Source organism: Staurois parvus, unplaced genomic scaffold (genome assembly GCF_062004578.1).
Source record: "Staurois parvus isolate SC_StPar_1 unplaced genomic scaffold, SC_StPar_1.0 ptg000328l, whole genome shotgun sequence".
Taxonomy (NCBI): Eukaryota; Metazoa; Chordata; class Amphibia; order Anura; family Ranidae; genus Staurois; species Staurois parvus.
Window position 1 is genome coordinate 1,534,750 of NW_028318124.1, and position 20,545 is coordinate 1,555,294.

Sequence of the window (20,545 nt, forward strand, 5' to 3'; positions counted from 1 at the left end):
TCCCATTGCTGCTGCCAGGCCCGTAATCTGCCATGGGCCCCTGTACCGCCTCCTCATGCTGCTGCCAGGTCCACAGTGTCTCATGGGTCCCTGTACGGCCTCCCATTGCTGCTGTCTCCATCGCCACACTCTGCCATGTGCCACTTTCAGGTCTCCTCACACTGCTGGTGTGTTCCATTTTTTGTCATAGGGTGCTGGCAGATTACGGGCCTCCCATTGCTGCTGCCAGGCCCGTAATCTGCCATGGGCCCCCGTACCGCCTCCTCATGCTGCTGCCAGGTCCAGAGTCTCTCATGGGTCCCTGTACGGCCTCCCATTGCTGCTGTCTCCATCGCCACACTCTGCCATGTGCCACTTTCAGGTCTCCTCACACTGCTGGTGTGTTCCATTTTTTGTCATAGGGTGCTGGCAGATTACGGGCCTCCCATTGCTGCTGCCAGGCCCGTAATCTGCCATGGGCCCCTGTACCGCCTCCTCATGCTGCTGCCAGGTCCACAGTGTCTCATGGGTCCCTGTACGGCCTCCCATTGCTGCTGTCTCCATCGCCACACTCTGCCATGTGCCACTTTCAGGTCTCCTCACACTGCTGGTGTGTTCCATTTTTTGTCATAGGGTGCTGGCAGATTACGGGCCTCCCATTGCTGCTGCCAGGCCTGTAATCTGCCATGAGCCCCTGTACCGCCTCTTCATGCTGCTGCCAGGTCCAGAGTGTCTCATGGGTCCCTGTACGGCCTCCCATTGCTGCTGTCTCCATCGCCACACTCTGCCATGTGCCACTTTCAGGTCTCCTCACACTGCTGGTGTGTTCCATTTTGTCATAGGGTGCTGGCAGATTACGGGCCTCCCATTGCTGCTGCCAGGCCCGTAATCTGCCATGGGCCCCAGTACCGCCTCCTCATGCTGCTGCCAGGTCCACAGTGTCTCATGGGTCCCTGTACGGCCTCCCATTGCTGCTGTCTCCATCGCCACACTCTGCCATGTGCCACTTTCAGGTCTCCTCACACTGCTGCTGTGTTCCATTTTTTGTCATAGGGTGCTGGCAGATTACGGGCCTCCCATTGCTGCTGCCAGGCCCGTAATGTGCCATGGGCCCCAGTACCGCCTCCTCATGCTGCTGCCAGGTCCAGAGTCTCTCATGGGTCCCTGTACGGCCTCCCATTGCTGCTGTCTCCATCGCCACACTCTGCCATGTGCCACTTTCAGGTCTCCTCACACTGCTGGTGTGTTCCATTTTTTGTCATAGGGTGCTGGCAGATTACGGGCCTCCCATTGCTGCTGCCAGGCCCGTAATCTGCCATGGGCCCCTGTACCGCCTCCTCATGCTGCTGCCAGGTCCACAGTGTCTCATGGGTCCCTGTACGGCCTCCCATTGCTGCTGTCTCCATCGCCACACTCTGCCATGTGCCACTTTCAGGTCTCCTCACACTGTTGGTGTGTTCCATTTTTTGTCATAGGGTGCTGGCAGATTACGGGCCTCCCACTGCTGCTGCCAGGCCCGTAATCTGCCATGGGCCCCAGTACCGCCTCCTCATGCTGCTGCCAGGTCCAGAGTCTCTCATGGGTCCCTGTACGGCCTCCCATTGCTGCTGTCTCCATCGCCACACTCTGCCATGTGCCACTTTCAGGTCTCCTCACACTGCTGGTGTGTTCCATTTTTTGTCATAGGGTGCTGGCAGATTACGGGCCTCCCATTGCTGCTGCCAGGCCCGTAATCTGCCATGGGCCCCTGTACCGCCTCCTCATGCTGCTGCCAGGTCCACAGTGTCTCATGGGTCCCTGTACGGCCTCCCATTGCTGCTTTCTCCATCGCCACACTCTGCCATGTGCCACTTTCAGGTCTCCTCACACTGCTGGTGTGTTCCATTTTTTGTCATAGGGTGCTGGCAGATTACGGGCCTCCCATTGCTGCTGCCAGGCCTGTAATCTGCCATGAGCCCCTGTACCGCCTCTTCATGCTGCTGCCAGGTCCAGAGTGTCTCATGGGTCCCTGTACGGCCTCCCATTGCTGCTGTCTCCATCGCCACACTCTGCCATGTGCCACTTTCAGGTCTCCTCACACTGCTGGTGTGTTCCATTTTGTCATAGGGTGCTGGCAGATTACGGGCCTCCCATTGCTGCTGCCAGGCCCGTAATCTGCCATGGGCCCCAGTACCGCCTCCTCATGCTGCTGCCAGGTCCACAGTGTCTCATGGGTCCCTGTACGGCCTCCCATTGCTGCTGTCTCCATCGCCACACTCTGCCATGTGCCACTTTCAGGTCTCCTCACACTGCTGCTGTGTTCCATTTTTTGTCATAGGGTGCTGGCAGATTACGGGCCTCCCATTGCTGCTGCCAGGCCCGTAATGTGCCATGGGCCCCAGTACCGCCTCCTCATGCTGCTGCCAGGTCCAGAGTCTCTCATGGGTCCCTGTACGGCCTCCCATTGCTGCTGTCTCCATCGCCACACTCTGCCATGTGCCACTTTCAGGTCTCCTCACACTGCTGGTGTGTTCCATTTTTTGTCATAGGGTGCTGGCAGATTACGGGCCTCCCATTGCTGCTGCCAGGCCCGTAATCTGCCATGGGCCCCTGTACCGCCTCCTCATGCTGCTGCCAGGTCCACAGTGTCTCATGGGTCCCTGTACGGCCTCCCATTGCTGCTGTCTCCATCGCCACACTCTGCCATGTGCCACTTTCAGGTCTCCTCACACTGCTGGTGTGTTCCATTTTTTGTCATAGGGTGCTGGCAGATTACGGGCCTCCCACCGCTGCTGCCAGGCCCGTAATCTGCCATGGGCCCCAGTACTGCCTCCTCATGCTGCTGCCAGGTCCAGAGTCTCTCATGGGTCCCTGTACGGCCTCCCATTGCTGCTGTCTCCATCGCCACACTCTGCCATGTGCCACTTTCAGGTCTCCTCACACTGCTGGTGTGTTCCATTTTTTGTCATAGGGTGCTGGCAGATTACGGGCCTCCCATTGCTGCTGCCAGGCCCGTAATCTGCCATGGGCCCCTGTACCGCCTCCTCATGCTGCTGCCAGGTCCACAGTGTCTCATGGGTCCCTGTACGGCCTCCCATTGCTGCTGTCTCCATCGCCACACTCTGCCATGTGCCACTTTCAGGTCTCCTCACACTGCTGGTGTGTTCCATTTTGTCATAGGGTGCTGGCAGATTACGGGCCTCCCATTGCTGCTGCCAGGCCCGTCATCTGCCATGGGCCCCAGTACCGCCTCCTCATGCTGCTGCCAGGTCCACAGTGTCTCATGGGTCCCTGTACGGCCTCCCATTGCTGCTGTCTCCATCGCCACACTCTGCCATGTGCCACTTTCAGGTCTCCTCACACTGCTGGTGTGTTCCATTTTTTGTCATAGGGTGCTGGCAGATTACGGGCCTCCCATTGCTGCTGCCAGGCCCGTAATCTGCCATGGGCCCCTGTACCGCCTCTTCATGCTGCTGCCAGGTCCAGAGTGTGTCATGGGTCCCTGTACGGCCTCCCATTGCTGCTGTCTCCATCGCCACACTCTGCCATGTGCCACTTTCAGGTCTCCTCACACTGCTGGTGTGTTCCATTTTTTGTCATAGGGTGCTGGCAGATTACGGGCCTCCCATTGCTGCTGCCAGGCCTGTAATCTGCCATGGGCCCCTGTACCGCCTCTTCATGCTGCTGCCAGATCCAGAGTGTCTCATGGGTCCCTGTACGGCCTCCCATTGCTGCTGTCTCCATCGCCACACTCTGCCATGTGCCACTTTCAGGTCTCCTCACACTGCTGGTGTGTTCCATTTTGTCATAGGGTGCTGGCAGATTACGGGCCTCCCATTGCTGCTGCCAGGCCCGTAATCTGCCATGGGCCCCCGTACCGCCTCCTCATGCTGCTGCCAGGTCCAGAGTCTCTCATGGGTCCCTGTACGGCCTCCCATTGCTGCTGTCTCCATCGCCACACTCTGTCATGTGCCACTTTCAGGTCTTCTCACACTGCTGGTGTGTTCCATTTTTTGTCATAGGGTGCTGGCAGATTACGGGCCTCCCATTGCTGCTGCCAGGCCCGTAATCTGCCATGGGCCCCTGTACCGCCTCTTCATGCTGCTGCCAGGTCCAGAGTGTCTCATGGGTCCCTGTACGGCCTCCCATTGCTGCTGTCTCCATCGCCACACTCTGCCATGTGCCACTTTCAGGTCTCCTCACACTGCTGGTGTGTTCCATTTTTTGTCATAGGGTGCTGGCAGATTACGGGCCTCCCATTGCTGCTGCCAGGCCCGTAATCTGCCATGGGCCCCTGTACCGCCTCTTCATGCTGCTGCCAGGTCCAGAGTCTCTCATGGGTCCCTGTACGGCCTCCCATTGCTGCTGTCTCCATCGCCACACTCTGCCATGTGCCACTTTCAGGTCTCCTCACACTGCTGGTGTGTTCCATTTTTTGTCATAGGGTGCTGGCAGATTACGGGCCTCCCATTGCTGCTGCCAGGCCCGTAATCTGCCATGGGCCCCCGTACCGACTCCTCATGCTGTGACGTTGCAACAAGGTGGAATTCAACCCTACATATGTTAGACCGCCTTTACGAACAGCGAAAGGCCATCACAGATTCCTGATGTTACAAGCGGATAAAGGTACTCCCCTGTGTAACTTAGATGTCAGCCATTGGCAGCTCATGCGTGACACCTGCCGCTTGCTCAGGCCCTTTGAGGAGGCCACGCTATTCGTGAGTCGGCAAGACTATGGGATGAACGACGTCATTCCTCTGTTGCACGTCCTGGAACAAATGCTGTTAACAATGGCTGGTCAGGGTGCGGTAGACGTGGCGCACAGATCTCAACGCCACATGACCCCTGTGGGGGCAGGACAGGAAGAAGAGGAGGAGGTAGAGGAGGACATTGGTGCTCAGGAATTATTGAGTGAAATGGGTGGTTTTTCCACTCAGCGGACAGGAGTGGAGGAGCAGGAGCATCTGGTAGAGGAGGAGGAGGAGGAGACAGAGGACCCAGACGCACCGTGGCAGTATGCTGTGGAGATGGAGGCAGGGAGTCCCTCGCATTCCTTGGCACAAATGGCCCATAGCATGCTCGGTTGCTTGCGTAGCGACAGCCGAATAATAACCATCAGACAGAGGGATGACTTTTGGCTGTCCACCTTGTTGGACCCTCGCTACCGTTCAAAAATGGTGGCCTTTTTCACACCTGCTGAGAGGGAGGCCAAAATAACGTACTATAAAAACCACCTATGTAGTCAGTTGGTCTCTGCCTTTCTGCGCCAACGTCCATCCTCCGACACTGTGGGCCCTGTGCGCTCGCGTTCCGCTGCCATGGCAGCAGGGGAGGGGTGGGGTGGTAGGAGCAGTGGCAGCTCCACCAGCAGCGGCTGCCTCAGTCTGCAGTCGATGATGAGTAGCTTTCTTCACCAGCGCAGTGAGGAAACTACTAACCAGCCGCAGCAGCAGCAGCATCAGGTGGACCTGGAGCAGGACCTCAAACAACAGGCTTGGGCCTACTTGGACAGCACCCTGCCAACCGAGGTAGACAATCCCCTTGACTACTGGGCAACGAAACTTGACCTTTGGCCCCAACTAGCTGAATTTGCCCTTGAAAGGCTGTCATGCCCGGCCAGTAGCGTGGCATCGGAGCACGTGTTTAGTGCAGCAGGAGGTATTGTAACTCCGCGGAGGACACGACTGTCCACCCAAAGTGTGGAGAGACTCACGTTTGTGAAAATGAATCAGGCGTGGATTAGTCTGGATTTCAAACCACCAGTTCCTGACACAACTGACTAAATCCGCCATGAATCATGCCCCAAACATGTGCCACTTTCAGGTCTCCTCACACTGCTGGTGTGTTCCATTTTTTGTCATAGGGTGCTGGCAGATTACGGGCCTCCCATTGCTGCTGCCAGGCCCGTAATCTGCCATGGGCCCCCGTACCGCCTCCTCATGCTGCTGCCAGGTCCAGAGTCTCTCATGGGTCCCTGTACGGCCTCCCATTGCTGCTGTCTCCATCGCCACACTCTGCCATGTGCCACTTTCAGGTCTCCTCACACTGCTGGTGGGTTCCATTTTTGTCATAGGGTGCTGTATGGCCTCCCATTGCTGCTGCCTCCACCGCCACACTGTGGCTCCACACTCTGGTTTTGGCCCCGTGACTGCCCAAATGAGTGAAGTGTGCGGTGATTCTAAGATCGACGGCACTCATCTGCATGTCATACTGACTGACAGTATTATTTCTCTTCCCCAGCAGACTCCAAGGGCATTTAAATTAAAGGTACAGTGTTCTGCACTAATATGAAGGCTCTCTGAAGCCTAGAAACACCCTTTTATAAGTTAAATTCGCAGCGAATATATTCGCATCGAATCAAATTTATTCCTCGAATTCGCCGAATCAGCCGAATCGAATTTTTGAATACTTCGCTCATCTCTAATCACGGCCATATAACCACGCTTGTACCCTAATTACACCAGTACAAAAAAAGTCATATACAAAGGTGCAGTACAGCATCCCAATGCTATATGCCTAAAACTCCCTATTTAACCTCACCCTGATACCAAATCCATGCATCCCAATTATAAATAAATAAAAAATATAAATAAATATATGCAAAAAATGGGCATTACTTAAAAACTAAAAAAAACAAAAAACAATAATATAAAATCACCTATTAACAATACATATTATTACCGAGATAAACCCATAAAATTACCAAATAGTAAAAGCACATTAATACCAGGATGATCCCATAAAATTAATCTAATCAAGGGGATAAAAAATGCCTACAAGGGAATATATAATATACAAAAAATAAAAAATATATAGCCCCATTCATGTAATATACCCACACATTTACATTAAATATGCATAATTAATTCTGATAAAACAATCTATATAAAACATAAATAAATAGATATAAATTAATTAATTTTTATTATTTATAGCCAAGTGAAACATAAAACCCATAAAAACTCAACATAAAAAGTCAATCAAAAATCACTAGTGAAACAGTTTAAGTCAAACTCCATCTTCAATCCTTTGGGAACTTGGGTACCCATATGGTAAATCCATTTAGACTCGGCTTTGCTTAAAGATCTAATCTTGTTGCTCCCTCGCCAATGTCTTTTATATTTTTCTATACCCCAAAATAACATCTTCGATGGATCTTTATTATGGTGTATGGCAAAATGTCTGGACACGTTATGTTTGGGGAAACCTTTCCTGATATTTTGTACGTGTTCCCTTAATCCTTTCCATAGCGGTCTTTTGGTTCTTCCCACATACTGAAGACCACACTCACATTCCAGACAATATACCACCCCTTCAGTTCAACATGAAATAAAATCCTTTATGTCATATTCTCTCCCAGTGGTATTGGCAACAAATTTCTTACGTTTCACATTCTGTTTTTTGTAGCTATACATGCAAAACAATTCCTACATGGATAAAACCCTTTATCATTAAAAAATGTTATATTATTCCTAATAGGGGGATCCATCATGCTTTTTACTACTCTTATTCTTACATTGGGTGCCTTCCTATAAATAAATCTCGGATTTTCTGATAAAAATATTCTTTAAAATGGGATCTAATTTTAAAATGTTCCAATGTTTTTTTAAAAATACCTTCAATTTTCTTGTAATGAACATTATAATCTAACACAATGGCTACCTGTCCACCATAGGCCTCATTCTCACTCTTATTATTGTCTTCCAAGTATCCTATCCTATCTGCATTGCCTATTTCTTCTATCAGTTTATCTATCTCATCCTGTGGATACCCTTTATTTAAAAACCTATTACCCAAAAGTTTAGCTTGTTCAAGATGGTCATCTTTGATAGTACAATTCCTCCTAATTCTAATAAACTGACCCTTGGGTATATTATAGAGCCATGGTGGATAATGACAACTCCCTAATGGTATGTAGCCATTGCGGTCAACTGCTTTAAAAAATGTTTTGGTAACAAATTTCCCATTACTAACTCTAATATTTAACCACTTGAGCTCCTGAGGATTTACCCCCCTTAATGACCAGGCCTCTTTTTGCTACTCGGCGCTGCACTAATTCAACTGATAATTATGCGGTCATGCAATGCTGCACCTAAACAAAATTTATGTCCTTTTTTCACACAAATAGAGTATTTTTCACGCTATAAACAAAAAAAGACCAAATATTTTGAAGAAAAAACGATATTTTTTACTTTCAGCTATAAAAAATATATAGTAAACTCAAAGTTAGTTATAAATTTAGGCCAAAATGTATTCTGCTACATGTTCTTGGTAAAAAAAATCCCAATAAGTGTTTATTGATTGCTTTGTGTGAAAGTTATAGCGTCTACAAACTATGGTATAGATACTGCAATTTACGCCATTTTTTTGCTATACAGCGCTGCGCTAATTTAACGGACAATTGCGCAGTCATTCAATATGGTACATAAATGAAATTTATGTCCTTTTTTTAACACAAATAGAGCATTCTTTTGGTGGTATTTGATCAACTGTGCACTTTTTATTTTTGGCGCTATAACCAGAAAAATTTTGAAGAAAAACATTTTTTTTTGAAAAAACAATATTTTCTCATTTTGGTTATAAAAAATATCTAAATTTCATAAATTTAGGCCAAAATGTATTCTGCTACATGTTTTTGGTTAAAAAAATCCCAATAAGTGTATATTGATTGCTTTTTGTGAAAGTTATAGCGTCTACAAACTATGGTATAGATAATGGAATTTACTTTTACTTTCTGACTGCCCATCACATTTCTTGAGGTGCTAAAATACCAGAATAGTACAAACACCCTCAAATGACCCCTTTTCGGAAATTAGACACCCTAAGCTATCTGCTGAGAGGCATATTGAGTCCATGGAAGATTTATTTTTTTTCCACAGGTTTCTAGAAAATGAAAAAATTTTTTTTTTTTTTTTTTTTACACAAAGTTGTCATTTACATGATTTATTTCTCGCACAAGCCATGGGTATATGTGGAATTACACCCCAAAATACATTCTGCTACTTCTACTGAGTATGGAAATACCACATGTGTGAGACTTTTTGGGAGCCTAGCCACATACAGGAGCCTGAAATCCAATGACCACTTTGAAAGCCTGAAGGTGCTTAACTTCCTCATTACACTTCCTCACTACCTATCACAGTTTTGAAGGCCCTGACATGCCAGGATAGCCCCCCCCCCAAATGACCCCTTTCTGGAAAGTAGACACCCCAAGGAATTTAAAAAGAGGCATGGTGAGTATTTTGCAGATCTCATTTTTTCTCACAAGGTTTTGAAATATATAAAAAATAGAAAAAATATGTTTGTTTTTTTTCTTAATTTTACAAAAACTTGTGGCAACAAAGTAAAAATACTTACCGTGCTTTTTATCAAATTTCTTGGGGCGTCTACTTTCCAAAAAGGGGTAATTTGGGGGGGGGGGTTAGGTGCTATCCTGGCATTTCATGGCCTCCGAAACTGTGATAGGTAGTCTGGAAGTGTAATGAGGAAATAAAGCCCTTTAAAAGCCTGAAGGTGCTTATTGGATTTTGGGGTCCTGTACTTGGCTAGACTGCCAAAAAGTCTCTCACATGTGGTACCCCCATACTCGGGAGAAGTAGCAAAATGTATTTTGGGGAGTAATTTCACATATAACCATGGCATGTGTGAGCAGTAAATCATTTAAGTGACAATTTTGTGTAAAAAAAAAAATATAAATTTATTTTTGTCATTTTCCAAAAACTTGTGGTAAAAAAATAAATTGTTCTATTGATTCAACATTCCTCTCAGCAAATAGTTTGGGGTGACTACTTTCCAAAAAGGGGTCATTTTGGGGGGTGGGGGCGTTTTATGCCCAGCATTAGAAGTTTATGCCACACATCATTCACTCTTCTAACCACCTGAAGACCAAGCCTTTTTGTTCACATGAAAAAAATCAGTATTTGCTAGAAAATTAATTTAAACCCCCAAACATTATATATTTTTTTAAAGCAGACACCCTAATGAGTAAAATGGTGGGTACTACAATTTTTTATGGCACATAGTACTCGCGCAGCGATTTTTCAAAAGCAGTTTTTTTTTAAAAAATACACTTTTTTTACTTTTAATGCACAAAAACACAATATATTGGCCAATTGTTTGGTAAAATATAAAAGATAATGGTATGCCAAGTAAATAGATACCAAACATGACATGCTTTAAAACTGCGCATGCCCCGTTCAATGGCGACAAACTGCAAACATTTTTAATATCCATAGGCAGCGCTTTAAAAGCCAACATTTTAGATTTACAGAGGAGGTCTAGTGTTAGAATTACTGCCTTTGATCTGACGTTCATGGCAATACCTCACATGCATGGTGCAACCGCTGTTTACATAACGGCACAGGGTCAAGGCTTGTGCACACAGGTGTGCGCACATGGGAGGGGCAATTTTTTTTTTTTTTTTTAGTTATTTTTTTTTTTATTATTATTTTTACATTGTACCTTTAATTTTTTTTTTTTTAATCACTTTTAATGCTATAACAGGGAATGAAAATAACCCCTATAACTTCAATGGGCATTGTTATATATTCTTTTTTGAAAAATCTGGGGTCTATCAGACTCTAGATATCTCCTCTGTCCTTACATTATCTAATCAAACCAAAATCGGTGTGATCAGATGCTTTCCCAATTTACAAATGGCGCTGTTTATATCCTGCGAAACTGAAGTGATGAAATGCTTGTAGCTTCCGAATTCTTAGACTATAGAGATGATTGGCACCATTCTGGCCTCCAATCAGCTCTATGGTAAACTGGCAGAAACACCGGCTGCATTCTCAGGTTCCCCTGATGGCACGGGACTGCCCGAGAAGGCCGTGGAAGGCAGCGGGGGAGGGGGGACATCATCTCCCACTGCTTGTAAAAGCAATCTTGCAGCTAATTAGCTACTAGGATTGCTTTTATATGAAAGCCGATCACCGGCTGAAAAAAACGACACCAGGATGATGCCTGCAGCTGCAGGCATCATCCTGGTATAACCATTCAAATCCAGTGATGTACCAGTACATTGCTGGTCCTTGCTGGTTATATATGCGATGTTCTTTTTTTTTTTTGTATGCAGCCAGTGGACTGAATGAAAAAATGAGAAGAAATCTCTGCCAGAAAAAGTGTGTGGTATGCCCACCATTAGAATATACCACCCTGCATCCACCCACTTCTAATGGTGGGCACACATTAGGTCACACTTTGCCACAAGTGCCAGTTCCAAGATTGTACAAATGTCTAAATAGTAGCACGCTTGAATAAAAATTGTCCACGTATAAGTGGTACCCCATATGGAGAAATGATGACACCAAGTCCCAAACTATCTTGTCACTGCTCCCCATGTAGTCTGGGCATCCAGACGGGCTCCATGTGACTATCTTTTCCCTCGTAAATCCGAAACTTATAAGTATAGCCTGTTGTCCTCTCACAGGTCTTCTACATCTTGACCTCATATCTGGCACGTTTGCAGGGGAGAAATTGTTTGAATGCAAGGCGGCCAGAAAAATTAATAGGAGACTCCTCAACGCAGATGTTTTGCTGGGGAGTATAGACATCTGCAAATTTTAGGTTAAGGTGATTTGCGAGGGGCTGAATTTTGTGGAGCCGGTCAAATTCAGGGTTACCCCGAGGATGACAGAGTGTATTGTCGCTGAAATGCATAAAACATATTATACTCTCATATCTATGCCTGGCCATGGCAGCAGAGAACACGGCATATGATGAATTGGGTCTGCGGACCAATACAACTGCAATTCATTTCTTTTAGTAATGCCCATGTTGAGGGTTAGGCCCAAAAAAATGTAAATTTGAAAACCGTAATGAGTTTCCATGCGAATGGTCTGGCAAGGTTTGAATTTGGGTTGGCGGCAATAAATTGTTGTTCATATAAACTGCTTTGATCCACAATCAACGCATACAGATATTCCGTGAAAAAAAGCTCCAAAAATCAAGGAGGTATGTGAAAGACCAAGATGTACTAGACCGCTGGTACTCGCCAGTTCACCAAAAGGTAGAGCGGCACTAGTACTGGCACTCTGCTGCATATGAGAGTCATCAAAATTTACAGGTAAGTGCTAACAGAGATCAGGCCTGATTCTGTGAACACTGCAGTTTTGTGTGCAATGTATCAAGTGACAGTAACCTACTGACACTGCACTTGCTGGGGGAGAAGAGGGGGTAAGCGTAGGGCTAAATGCAGGTGTTGGCAGGTGCTGGGGCTGATCCCGCTAACGCTGTGTTTTTGGGGACGCTATACTAATGTGAACGCTGGTATAGTGCTGACCTGATCAAAGATATTGACCCGTTCAGACACTATTCTAGCAATGGAGGTTTATTGTACATGAGCATGCTTCTGGCAATCAAGGGGTTAAATGTGATGAATGGTGTACTGACCAGCAATCTGACGCTATCTGGGAGGGGTGTGAAAACCACGTACCCATGCCGCTCCGTAGCAGTATTTCTGCTGTAGGGTGGTCAGGAAGTGGTTACAGAAGAGGTTTGTGTTACAGCGCTGCATTACTTTAACTGACAATTGCGCGGTCATGCAACACTGCACCCAAATTAAATTTACATCCTTTTTTTTACCACAAACTGAGCTTTCTTTCGGTGGTATTTGATCGCCTGTGCGTTTTTAATTTATTGCGCTATAAAAAAAAAGGCTGACAATTTTGAGAAAAAAAAACTATATTTTGGACTTTTTGCTATAAACATGTCCAGTAAAAAAAATTAAAAAATCAAATTTTGTCACAAATTTCATCCAAAATGCATTCTGCGACATGTCTCTGCTAAAAAAAATCCCAATACGTGTAAATTAATTGGTTTACATGAAAGTTATAGCGTTTACAAATGGCGGGAAAGATACTCGGATTTTTATTTTTTTTTATACTAATAATGGCGGCGATCAGCGACATATGGTGGCGATCAGCGACTTATGGCAGGACTGCGGCGGACATTTTGACACTGGGGGGGAACTGACTTGGGGTCACTGACATCCCCAGTGACACCAATACAGTGATCAGTGAAAAAAAAAACCACTGACACTGTACTAATGGCACTGGGGAGGAAGGGGTTAACATTTTTAGAGTTTACTGTGTGAGGGGAGTGTTTTACTAGGGGGTGGGGGTGTGTGCTGGACGGGGACAGGCTGATCGAGGGAGAGAAACTCTTCTCTCCCTCTTCAGCTTGTCACGAGCTGTCAGGGAACTGACACAGAGCAGGGCTGTGTATAAACAATACCGCCCTGCTCTGTGTCAGCGATCACCGCGAATCGCGGGGAAATGGCCGGTAATGACCGGCCGTGACCCGGCGGCGGAGACCCGCTGCTGACACCCGCGGGACAGGTAGGGCGGCGCGCGCCTCCTACCTGTTTTGCAAAACCACATTTTAAAACGTCGTTTTGCCTGCCTGTGCCGCCCTGCAAACGTATATATGTACTGGCTGGAGCAGAAGAGGTTAAATCAAGAAAATTTAACTCTTTATTATCCACTTCCCATGTAAAAACAATCTTCTTGTCATTTTGATTTAAATTATTTAGAAAACCGATTAAAGTGGAATATTCACCTTCCCAAATAATAACCACATCATCAATATATCTCTTAAATAATCTCAATTCCTCTGGGTGATTCTTAAATACTTCTTCTTCTTCCCAATGGGCCATAAAAAGGTTTGTGACACTCGGCGCAAACCTCCCTCCCATTGCTATCCCTCTTATTTGTTTATAATATGTATTGTTGTACCAAAAATAATTATGACCTAAACAAAAATCCAGGCACTCCAATAATTACTTTCTTTGGGTCCAATATAATTGACTATATTGCCTCAATCCCCAACCTACCAACTCTAATGCATCTTCATACCCTATAATAGTATAGAGGGAAGATACATCAGCACAAGCCATATAAACATTAGTCCCTCCTACCAATCCCTCAAGTAATTGTATTAAATGCTTAGTATCTCTTAAAAAGGACCTGGTTTGCTTTACCACTGGTTGTAAGAAATCATCTATATACTGGCCCATTCTTGACAGGACCAATTGTATGCCATTCACTATAGGCCTCCCTGGTGGATTAGTGGCATTTTTATGTATCTTTGGAATGGTATATATTATTGGTAGCCTACATGTCTCTGGAACCAAATATTTTGATTCTTTCTTATTCAGAATATTCTTGTCACTCCCCTTTTTGAACAACATTTCCAACTCTTTTTTATATTTTATTGTAGGATCTCTCAATAAAACTTGATAAGTGCCACTATCTCCTAATTGGGTATTTAACTCATTCGTATTGTATTCCTTTGATAACACCACAATTCCTCCGCCTTTGTCCGCCAGCCTTATGACTATATCATCCCTTTTGGCCAGCTTTTTAATACCTATTTCCATTCCTTTATTTTTATAGAGTTTCGGGATATTTAACCTTTCTAAATCTTGTTTGACCATTTTTTTAAAAACCTCTACTTGGCTATTATTAACAATCCGTGGATTAAAAAGCGATTTATTTCTAAGATTCGTGTGAGTAATATTACTACTTGGGGCACTATTTACTATATTCCTAGCCCTTGGTAATCCCGGGAAATATTTTTTCAAATTCAATTTCCTAATAAATGTCGAAGTGAAGGGGTGGTATATTGTCTGGAATGTGAGTGTGGTCTTCAGTATGTGGGAAGAACCAAAAGACCGCTATGGAAAAGATTAAGGGAACACATACAAAATACCAGGAAAGGTTTCCCCAAATATAACGTGTCCAGACATTTTGCCATACACCATAATAAAGATCCATCGAAGATGTTATTTTGGGGTATAGAAAAATATAAAAGACATTGGCAAGGGAGCAACAAGATTAGATCTTTAAGCAAAGCCGAGTCTAAATAGATTTACCATATGGGTACCCAAGTGCCTAAAGGATTGAACGTGGAGTTTGACTTAAACTGTTTCATTAGCGATTTTTGATTGACTTTATGTTGAGTTTTTATGGGTTTTATGATTCACTTGGCTATAAATAATAAAATATTAATTAATATATATTTATTTGTTTTATATATATTGTTTTATCATAATTAATTATGAATATTTAATGTAAATGTGTGGGTATATTACATGAATGGGGCTATATATTTTTTATTTTTTGTTTATTATATATTCCCTTGTAGGCATTTTTTATCCCCTTGATTAGATTAATTTTATGGGATCATCCTGGTATTAATGTGCTTTTCCTATTTGGTAATTTTATGGGATTATCCCGGTAATAATATGTCTTGTTAATAGGTGATTTTATATTATTTTTATATTATTTTTTTTTTTAGTTTTTAAGTAATGCCCATTTTTTGCATATATTTATTTATATTTTTTATTTATTTATAATTGGGATGTAGGGATTTGGTATCAGGGTGAGGTTAAATAGGGAGTTTTAGGCATATAGCATTGGGATGCTGTACTACACCTTTGTATATGATGTTTTTTTGTACTGGTGTAATTAGGGTACAAGAGTGGTTATATGGCCGCGATGTAGGACTCCAGAAATATGGCCGCCAGCATTGTTAAAGCTATGAGGAGGAGCTGTAACCATGGAGACTGGAAATAGACTGGGTATAAAGGTAGTGAGCTGCGCACCAATAGCGATACCTCGAGGAAGTCACGAGGTTGGTGACGTAACGCGTAGGTACACCGTGACGCAGCTTCCGGAGCGCAGTGATGCACTTCCAGCGTCGGATGCCATTTTGAGGAATCTGAAAGTCCCCTATTCATGCAGTATATGCTAGCATGAGGGATCTGCTGTTACATTTAAGAGAAAAGTGAGTGGGCATTTTTACTGTTTAAAATAGGAGTAGGATCCAGGGAGATCCTGAAAGTGAAGTGGCCCATTGGGAGGTGAGGAGGCAATCTAGCCATTGAGGATTTGAGTGTGCTGACACATTCACAGTTCACAGTTACCTTCACCACACTATGCTGCATGGTTTTTGAAGCACAAGTTTATGGACATTTATATTTATGTAGAGTTTAGTGTGTTTGATCACATTTTCACTTTATCGCTTTTATTCCCCTGTTATAGGGGTCCTTATATTTGTTTTAAGGTGTCACATGATTAACTTTGTGGTATTATTCACTGAATATAGAGCACTAAGGTGACTTCAGGTCACGTGATATATTTATATTTATATTTTTGTGGCACGTTTTAAATATATATATATTTATATTTTTATTGGATGTACATTTGGGGGGGGGGGTTTAGGTTAATAGAGCGCTGCACTATAGTTGTTTGTGGCGTTAAACCTGTTCTCTCCTCTCTCTGGCCTCCTCCAGCCGACCCCTCACCAACACTCTCCCTCCCAGCATGCACTGAGACCAAGGGCAGGGCCGCAGGGGACTTGTTGCCAGGTTTTGTTTTATGATTGCACCATTCTGTTATGACCTACAGTTAAATATGAATTCCATAAGAAATAAAAGAAATGTGTTTTGCCTGCTCACTCATGTTTTCTTTAAAAAATGGTACATACTGTACCAATTCTCCAAGGGTATGCAAACTTTTGAGCACAACTTGCATCTCCCAAATGTTCACCTTTCTTCTGAATAATAGGATGAGAGGAAAATATTTTCTAAATTAGCAATTTCAACATTTGGAACGGCTCAATCCACACACGAGTGTCAAAACAGACTACAGCATGGGGGAACATTGTTTATGTCCTCCATTACTGTTCATGCCTTTGAATTTGATTGTAAGTCAGATGCAACCAGGGGAGGACTAACCATTTGGAAACTCGGGAACTGCCCGAGGGCCCGGGTCAGTAGGGGGCCCCATGAGATGCCCCTGGTACCTTTTTCATAGGCTTTTTTGAGTTTGAGCAAGGACACAGGTGCCCCATGATCCCCTATTGCCCGGGGGCCCCATGAGTTGTCAGTCCGCCCCTGGATGCAACTGATCAAAAGCAATATATTACTAATACTACTGATCAGAGAGTAAATGCAGTAAAATACAGATCTCCCTACAGTGAATAATGCGCAAAACTGTGTATTTATTAAGGATTGTATGTTTTTATATGTGACTAAATTCTTTGCTGACAATTGACATATCAATTTTAAACAAGGCAATAAAATCATTTTTATACTTACCCCGGGAAAACATATCTCCGGCTGGGTGCTTGGGGGGCTATTAAGATCCTCTTGAGAGGCATCACTTGTATTCCTAAGGGAAATATCCACTGGCTCCATCAAACCAGAAGAACTAAGGTACTCATCTGTTTCACAGTCAGCTAAGTGAAAGAAATAACTATGTTACACAGTTTAATAACAAGCTGTTTTTAAATGCTACATTTCCTTAAAGAAAGTACAGGAAATAAAATGTTTAAAAAACGGGATAACTAGTTTGATTAAACGCCTTTAAATTATAATAATGATTATCCAGTTTTTGAGGTCTGAGGTTTATGTCCTTGAACTTATAAGTCATTATAAATCAGTTGTTAGAGTCTGATACAAATTTGCTAATTGGATGATCATGTGGAAAGTTGGTGCAGATAGTGAGAACATAACTGCTTACATGTAGCCGAGGAATAACATGTTTGTCTGAAGTTAAACAGGCGATGCTGATCAGCTTCTGGTTCCTCTGGTTCAGGAAGAAATGTGCCACTGTTTACAGACTCTGCAGAGTCAGAGTTTGATGGCAGGGAGGTAGCTCCAGGAGTGGCATCAGGAGTGGGAGAAGCAGTGGTGCTCTGAGGATCTCTCAGCTGCTCAAGGAGCTTTAGGATGTTTTGCTGCTTCTCATCCTCTTTCTTCTTCAACTCCTCTTGGGCACGTCTCAGCTTTTCTCGTTTCCTCTTTATTGCCAACACACGGTCACGAATAGCCTTTGCCACAATTTTGTAGTCCCCTTCGCAGACAAAATTAAGCACCACCTTGGGAACACACAGGAAGTTTTAATACCAGAAAATATAATATCGCAACATTTACCAAAACAGAACATTTTCTTATCTCGCATCCCTTTTTGAATATTGTCTCTACTGATTTCTTAAAGCTGAACTCCATTGTGATCTTTATTGCATATTTACATTGGTCCAGCTATGCTAAGGGTCCTTGGGAAGGTGATAGCAGTGATCTACTGCTATCACCCTCCTCCATCCTATGCTCCCTCACCCACATCTTCAATCTCTCCCTCTCTACTGGCGTATTCCCCTCCCCTCTTAAGCACGTGCATATCACTCCCATTCTCAAAAAACCCTCCCTGGACCCCACCGACCTGAACAACCTTAGGCCCATCTCCCTGCTGCCATTTACATCCAAACTCCTTGAGCGCTTAGTATATAATCGCCTAAGCTCCCACCTCAACGACAACAACCTCCTTGATCCCCTACAGTCTGGCTTCCGTCCCCTACACTCCACCGAAACCGCCCTACTCAAAATCACCAACGACCTGCTAACCGCCAAAGCTAATGGCCACTACTCAGTCCTCCTACTCCTTGACCTCTCTGCGGCCTTCAGCACAGTTGACCACCCCCTTCTCCTTACAGAACTATACTCCCTTGGCATCAGAGACTCTGCTCTCTCCTGGCTCTCCTCCTATCTATCCCAGCGCTCCTTCAGTGTTACCTATAACGTTAACCTCCCCCTCTCTCCCCCTCTCTGTTGGGGTCCCCCAAGGCTCTGTCCTTGGACCCCTTCTCTTCTCCATCTACACCTCCTCCCGTGGCCAACTGATACACTCCCAAGGCTTCAACTACCACCTCTACGCCGATGACACGCAAATCTACCTCTCTATCCCTCGCCTCACCCCTTCGGTTTCCGCCCGAATCACCTGCCTACTGAACGACATATCAGACTGGATGTCACTCCACTTCCTCAAATTAAACCTTTCCAAAACCGAGCTCCTAGTTTTCCCCCCAGCCCGCGCCCCCCCCCCCATCCTCTCCATCACGACTAATAACGCCACCATCAGTCCCACCCCGCAAGCCAAAGTCCTAGGTGTCACTCTAGACTCCAATCTGTCCTTCCAAACCCATGTCCAATCGCTGGCAAATTCATGCAGGCTCCACCTCCGCAACATCTCCAAAATATGTTTGTTCCGAACCCCAGACACTACTAAACAACTCATTCACTCCCTTATTATCTCACGACTAGACTACTGCAACTCCCTCCTCACCAGCTTACCTCATCACATACTATCCCCGTTTCAGTCTATCTTGAACTCAGCAGCCAGACTCATCCACCTTACCAACCGCTCCGTATCTGCTACCCCCCTCTGTCATTTCCTCCACTGGCTTCCGATTGCCCAACGCATTAAATTCAAATTACTAACATTGACATACAAAGCTATTCATAATACTGCCTGAAACTACCTCACCGACCTGATATCCAAATACCACCCAACACGTACTGTTCGCTCCTCACAAGACCTCCTACTCTCTAGCTCCCTAGTCTCCTACTCCCATGCCCGACTCCAGGACTTCTCCATGACTTCCCCCATCCTCTGGAACTCACTACCCCAATCCATCAGACTGTCACCTACCCTCCTCACCTTTAAGTGCACCCTGAAAACCCATCTCTTCAGGGAAGCCTTCCCCGCCCTCACCTAACAGCCGATCTCCTCCACTACTCCTACCACTCCATTCCCCACAGCTGCTTCCTCCTGTACCACTACCCCCTCCCTCCTAGATTGTAAGCTCCAAAGAGCAGGGCCCTCGAACCCCTCATGTATTGTATTGTTACTGTATTGTCTCATGTACTGTCCTCCACTACAATGTACAGCGCTGAGCAAACATTTTGGCGCTATATAAATACTGTATAAAAATTTAAAATAATAATAATCTACTGGGTTCTGTGCCATGCTGATTCTCCACTGCACAGTAACCACAAGGGGTTGCTTACTCAGCCCTGTTGCCATTTACAGAATGCCTTGAATTTTTTCAATGATTACAATGTGTTCTGTGATAGGATAAGGTGTAGATCATGATATCACCGCCCCATCTTTTATTCATCAAAAAACTTATAAGACAATTTGTAAATCGTGGCAGTGCTGAATGAGCAACTCTTTTAGGTCAGTGTGCAGTGGAGAAGCTACTTGGCACAGGACCCAGAAGACTGCTGCTATCACTGTAGTAGTGCCAACTTCTACAGTGATTTTCAATTTCCCCAACAGACTCTCATGTATGAGGTATGCATACTGTTATTGGTCCATACAGGCTTATTGTAAGTATGCCATAAAGGTCTTTACTGGAGTTCAGCTTTAAATTAATGTAACTGATATACTCAACAGATAATGAAGAGAAGAAAACAACAATACTATAATCAATCAATGCAATATGCTTAAAGTGAAACTGAACTCAAAAAGTGAAGATATGATATGTTATAGGAAACAATTAGAAATGTTAATGATACATTAAGTAAAAAAAGCCTTTTGGTTTTAGAACCATTTTAGGTTGTTAAATAAGAAAATGCCCTGCCCTATGCTCTTGTGTCCCTAACACAATTTACTTTGCGTTTTTGCTAGGCTGTAACCACCCTTTGCTGTTGTTTGCTTGTTTCTGGGCTTTCTTCCCTAAGTTTAGTAGGTTGATTGTTATCACCATTACTGTTACAGAGGCTCCAGTGAACAGTATTGGA

General features: G+C 44.8%; 1 protein-coding gene across 1 annotated transcript in view; it reads right to left on the minus strand.

Annotated features, from left to right (window-relative positions):
• Positions 1-20,545, minus strand: part of WNK4 (WNK lysine deficient protein kinase 4) — a 616,132-nt gene that overhangs the window by 154,273 nt on the left and 441,314 nt on the right. Inside the window, exons 7-8 of the mRNA XM_089683941.1 lie at positions 17,487-17,844; positions 17,063-17,202 (exon numbers count right to left, since the gene is read on the minus strand). Of these exons, the coding sequence (XP_089540067.1) occupies positions 17,063-17,202; positions 17,487-17,844 (498 nt within the window). The remainder of the gene's footprint in view (positions 1-17,062; positions 17,203-17,486; positions 17,845-20,545) is intronic.